This window comes from Siphateles boraxobius, unplaced genomic scaffold, assembly GCF_051911475.1.
Source record: "Siphateles boraxobius isolate OS27281-9 unplaced genomic scaffold, OSU_SipBor_1 12, whole genome shotgun sequence".
Classification (NCBI taxonomy): domain Eukaryota; kingdom Metazoa; phylum Chordata; class Actinopteri; order Cypriniformes; family Leuciscidae; genus Siphateles; species Siphateles boraxobius.
In genome coordinates, this window is record NW_027508722.1 from 2264001 (window position 1) to 2270000 (window position 6000).

Here is a 6000-nt window from a genome sequence, read left to right on the forward strand (position 1 = left end):
ATTGGTGATTCCACGAGATAGTGGTAGATGTCTGAATAGTCCATATTTGGCCACTGCGTGGCGTCATTAATCCAAGTTTTCAACCATTTCAAAGAGTCACCTCTGTAACCCCGTATCCAGTGGCTTATTTTTTGTCCGGCAAAGACAGTGTGTATGTTTGTGCCATTGTTGCTATCAAGAAACTTTGCAGATCTAGAGCGAGTTCTGTTCTCAGAGGAATCCGTTTGTTTTCCCCAAAAAAGGGGCGTTTCCCTTCGATGACGCAAAAGTAGCGTTGGTCTATAGTGTAGGGGGCGGAGCTTCAGATTCTAGAGAGCATTTAATTGGACAGAAATTCTGATGAGAAGCTGAAGAACAAATTAATGTTATCAAAATCATGGCGGGAGTGAGAGACTGTAATTTTTGAACGTTTATCAATCAATCAGTCAATCAAATTTTATTAATAAAGAACATTTAAAATCAACCTTGGTTGGCCAAAGTGCTGTACATGAAAGAAAAAAAAAATTGATAGGAAAATTTAAAGAAAGATTAAGACAATAAGCACAGTAGAGCTACGAAGAATTGGGCTTGATTACAACGGGCTTTTGTAGGTGAAAGTTCAGATTTTAAAATCAATTCGATATCGGACTGGAAGCCAGTGTAGAGAGCGCAGAATTGGGGTAATATGATCACGTTTACGGTGTTGTGTTTATGTGTTTTATGTGTTGTGCCGAATTTTGACCCCCGCCAAATTACTACCCCCCTAGCATTGGTAGGTTTAGGATTAGTTGTGGGGGAGGGGTTAGGATTAGGGGTGGGGTTAGGATTAGGCAATCAGGTACTGACTTCAACGAGAGGGGTAATAATTTGGCAGGGGGTCGAAAATCGGCACAACACCGGTGAGCAAACGGGCAGCCGCGTTTTTACTAGTTATATCTAGTAAATGTGAGTTTTGTCATTGTTTTAGAGCACACTAGCTTATAGATAACAGTAAGGCTAACATATTCATACTAAAAGCTAAAAAACTCAAATTATTTTGATTTCATGGGGACTTTAAACATGACATCATGAAGTAGAAATACGGAAATGGTGTTTTCTTGTAAAACATGTTTTGTTAACAACTTTTTTTTTTGCAATGATGCAGAATATCAATGCAAAAAGCTACACAAAAGTTAAGAATCTATATTAACCACTAAGAGTTGCTTTCACGATTAGCTTTTCTTGCTCTTCGGTCAGGGTGAGACGTTAGTTACGTGTTGTGATGTCGGGCTAAACCCGGGTGTTCAGAAATAGATCACTACATAACCCTCACGACTGGCCTGACTGAGGTGGGGCTGGTACAAAAGATGCATCCCATAAACCTGAAATCATCTAAAAGCCTCTTTATTTAGTAGCAATTTTAATTGTCATCTGAGCAGAGAGAAACACTCAACAATTTCTGCAAAACATCTCATTACTCATGTCCATCACGGTTCCCTCGTCCAAAAATTGTTGCTGTTTTCCTGACGTGGCTCTTTGGATTTCAGAGTCTTTTTCATGTACGATCCCCTTCTGGATCCCAAAGTCCAATAAAGCACATCTTGCCGTGTTATTCGTCCAGCAGAAAGTTGATGAGAGCAGTTCTGGGTGAGAGGATGACTCTCTTAATAACACGGTCCGAGAGAAGACGGGCTCCTAGAGGACTCTTCAACACCAGATCCTGAACCTTCTGTGCGTCCTGAGACACGTCACGAGGCACAGATACACTCCCACACGCCTTATTATTGATCTGAGGAGAAACCAGAGACAATATTGATGGAGGGTAGAGACTGAAGATACATGCAGTTCATACATGTTATTTTGAGCTGAAAGTACGGTGGCTGAGAGAGCTCAATGCGCTGCAACTGAAGAAAACACATGCAAATAGAAAAAACACCCGCAAATTAAGAAAACATCATCTGTTTTACAACACAAGTGCGCTCCAAATACTCACAACACAACCAAACACAGAAACGCACTGCAAATACAGACCACAACGGAAATGTTTCCAGGGGACCCCAATAAGTGACGCACCCGGCTGGGACACGCTATAGCTCAATGTCTACTTTATTTTATTTTTTAAACTTTTTTTTTTTGTGTGTGCAAAACATGCAGTGATGACATATAACTTTATATACTGTACACTATACAAAATGTATTAGCAAAATGTTCAATGTCATCAGAATACAAATGAGAAGAGTTAACAATAAGCTGAAAACTAAAAAAGATAGAGAGAAAAAGAACATGGTAAGATATTAATCTACACATCAGTTACATTGTACAAATGTTGTCATCTTCTGTTTAAATAGGTTTCATTAAAAAAATGTTAGGTAATGCAGGGTCCAAAGATGAGCAGGCATGTTTTAAAGTTGAGACGTGTGTGTGTGTGTGTGTGTGTGTGTGTGTGTGTGTGTGTGTGTGTGTGTGTGTGTTATCCAAGCATTAATGACAGGAAAGACACTTATACTTGAGAGCGGCACATATGAGGAGTTTCTGTGTGTTTCTCACTCATTTCTTGATTGTGGCATTTCTTTGAGGTTTAGAATCCAGTATTCCTGTAATTCTTTTGTCTTTTATGAGTTTAATAAAGAACTGTGTCTCGCATTCTGTCCAAACACACCGCCTCATCTACGTCAGGCGACCTGTAAATGCGCAAAAACTGTTTCCATTGCAGTTTTGTGAAATATTTATTTTTTGAACTGCCTGAAAAACCACCTCATGCGAGCGTAAAAACTTTTTTGCGATAAATGGGAGTTTTTGCGAATTTGACGTGTTTCCATTGGGTGTATTTTCAATTCGCAATTTCAATTTGCGCAATTTGAAGGCTACTGGAAGCGCGGCTTGTGTTTTCTTCAGTTGCAGCGCATTGAGCTCTCTCCGAATATAAGGAATATTTCGAAAAACTGCAAATGAAACTTTTTTTTCCCCGTGTTTACAGGCCACCTGGTGTACATAAAAGTCGATCATTCTTTAAAGATGACGCAGTAGGTTTGGACAGAAGACGAGACAGAGTTCTTAATTAAACTCATAAAAGACAAAAGTATTACTGGAATACTGGATTTTAAACAACAAAGAAACGCAACGATTTATCAAGACCTTGAAGCAGATATGAGGGAAAAACACTCAGAAACTCCTCATATGTGCCGCTCACAAATATAAAGCGCTTTCCTTGTCATTAATGCTTGGATAATAACCCTACGTCTCCTTCCATTAATAATAATGGCCAGTGCGGTGGCTGGGATATACGTAAACCTACCAACATCCATCGCCATGATTTTTGGAATGACTCATTGCGAGAGGAAAAATGCTGTTTTAGTTGCATTACATCGGTTAATGAAAATGCCGCCATTTCACAATAGATTTTTATCAACATTTATATCAACATAAATATCACAAGAGTTTTGTGCAAGTCTGTAATGGAAACGCGGCTAATGACATTTTCTAAAGAGTAGTGAATAGTGCAAACTAGGGAATTTCTAGGGAATCATTTGTCCATTTGATTCTCCACCAGGAATAATAATAATAATAATAAAAAACTTTAGATTTTTTTTTCAAAGTAATACATGTATTCAGGAAGGATGCATTAAATTGATCAAAAGTGACAGTAAAGTCATTTATAATGTAACAAAAGATTTATATTTCAAATAAATGCCATCCTTTTGAAATTCCAATTCATCAAAGAATCCTGAAAAATAAAATGCATCACAACCGTTTTCAACATCAAACACTAAAAACAAGCATCAAATCATCATATTAGAGTGATTTCTGAAGGATCATGTGACACTGAAGACTAGAGTAATGATGCTGAAAATTCAGCTTTGGTCACAGGAATTTTAAATTGCAATAATATTTCACAATATTGCTGTTTTTACTGTATTTTGCTTAAATAAATGTAGCTTTGGTGAGCAGAAGAGACGAATGCCCGGACTTTTGTACAGCATATACGCATATGTATATGCTGTTAAAGGACAGTTTAACACTGTGTAAATATGAATTATAAAGCAAGGAGTGTATTTATTATGGAATATTGTAGTGCAACATTTGGTGAAGGGAAAAATGAGGCAAGAAAGAACGATCCAGAGGAAAATCTCAAGGCTTTGCAAAATGACACTCCAAAAGTTGAGACAGGAATTCAATTTGCTCTACAAATGCTCCGTCAGAGACAAAACATTGGTAAAATGATCTAAATCAGCAGTAGTTTTAGTTTATAAGCTGACATATTGTGTGTTTAAGTGCGTATGATGTATCATGGGATGGATACCTAGCTTTGCGTCTGCTGCTAGTTTTGTGTGTGGGTTTGTGAGAAACACAGCCTCTGCTCCTCAGTGTGTCTGTGGTCAAATACAGTTGGACTGCATCATGGGAGAAAATCAAACCTGTTATTATGACTCCCAAAGTAGTTCAGCTGTCCGCATAAAGCCGGGGATTCCCTAAAATACACCAGCCTGAGGCCTGGCCGTGAGTGGGCGCAGCAAAGCCTTCTGGGTAGTAATTGCTTCCTTATTTGTAGATGAAATTATTTTTTGCATCCTTCTTCGTAGCAGTTACTTATGTGTACTGTGTCAAAAAAAGGGTGAATATTCTTTCCATGGACTTTTGCACATGAAAATGTACAGTTAAATGCTTTAGTTATAGTCAGTTTACTTTTTGTTAATTTAATTTACAATAGTTGAGCTAGTGACAAACTGCATTCAGGTGAATTTCTACAATTTATTTCAGGCAACAATTTATATTTTATTTTTTGCCTGGTACATCTTTTCTAGTGCACCAAATCGCCCGCATACCAACCAACCAATGAGAACGTAGAACAATGACATCAGCCTGTAGCAATAGAGCGTGAGCACGAAAGCTTTTATGGATCCGTTTGACTTTTTAATCCCACAATTCTGATGTTTATATCTTGCAATTTGAGTTTACACCTAAAAAAGTCCATGTAAAAAGTAGCAATTGCAAGGCATAAACTTAGGATTACAAGAACAATTCTCTGTTTAATTCTTAGTTTATGCCTTGCAACTCTGACTTTTTTTTAAACATCTCTCTTGGGCGAAAAGCACACATTCATGAAATGAATATTTAATTCACAAAATGCATTTTTTTGCATGCTGGGTGGATTTTGGCCACAAAAGTTGTTTTGCAGCAGTCAACATTGGGAAATTGTGAATGAAATGACTTTACATTGCTGTAGACAAAATGTTTTATGTGTAAAAAAAAGCCTTAAAGTGCAACAGGATTTTGTCATAAATAAATATACAGCATTTCATGTTCTGATTCAGCACCACTTCACTTCACTTCACACGGTCCTGTTGTCAGATGTCTAAATTGTACTAAAGTCGGAATTGTGAAATGCACTATGACTCAAAATTCCCAGAAATAATTTCAGAATTACGAGAATCAACACAAAATTCGGAGGAAAAACAAAAAAGATCGGCCAGATTTAAAGATTTAAATCAGAGGGAAAAAAGTTAAAATTGAGACGTTAACTCAAAATTCTATGAAAAAAGTCAGAATAGCGAGATTTAAACTCAGAATTCAGATTTAAAAAAATAGAATTTTTAGATGTTAACTCATAATTACAAGATATAAACTTGGCCTAAGTAAAATTTGCAATCGCAAAAGATGCGGTTTAAAAAAAAAAATTTACATGGCGGACACAGGCCTCCATAACAACACACAATACTTTTAACCCCAGATTTTGGACAAAATAAGGTAACTTAGAAGGCAGCATAAATTTACCAATTTATACCAAGGTTTTTGAAAACTGACAGATGCATGAGGGCAAGTAGAGACACACACACAGAAGATTTCAGTCCCCAGATGATTCAAGTCTGTAATAACAGTTCACTCATCATGCCAAATGCAGAGGCCAATCCCTTTACACACACACACACACACACACACACACACACACACACACACACACACACACACACACACACACACACACACACACACACACACACACACACACACACACACACACAAATTACAGAGCGCCTGTACTGA

At 37.5% G+C, this 6000-nt stretch overlaps 1 protein-coding gene across 4 annotated transcripts in view; it reads right to left on the reverse strand.

The window, feature by feature from the left end:
- Positions 1 to 1346: 1346 nt before the first annotated feature.
- lars2 (leucyl-tRNA synthetase 2, mitochondrial) overlaps positions 1347 to 6000 on the reverse strand; it is a 138096-nt gene continuing 133442 nt past the window's right edge. For 3 of the 4 annotated variants that reach the window (XM_077206141.1, XM_077206132.1, XM_077206149.1), the window contains exon 21: positions 1347 to 1747. In XM_077206141.1, the coding sequence (XP_077062256.1) occupies positions 1568 to 1747 (180 nt within the window). In that variant the 3' untranslated portion in view covers positions 1347 to 1567. The remainder of the gene's footprint in view (positions 1748 to 6000) is intronic. The other variant, XR_013195596.1, reaches the window with a different exon arrangement.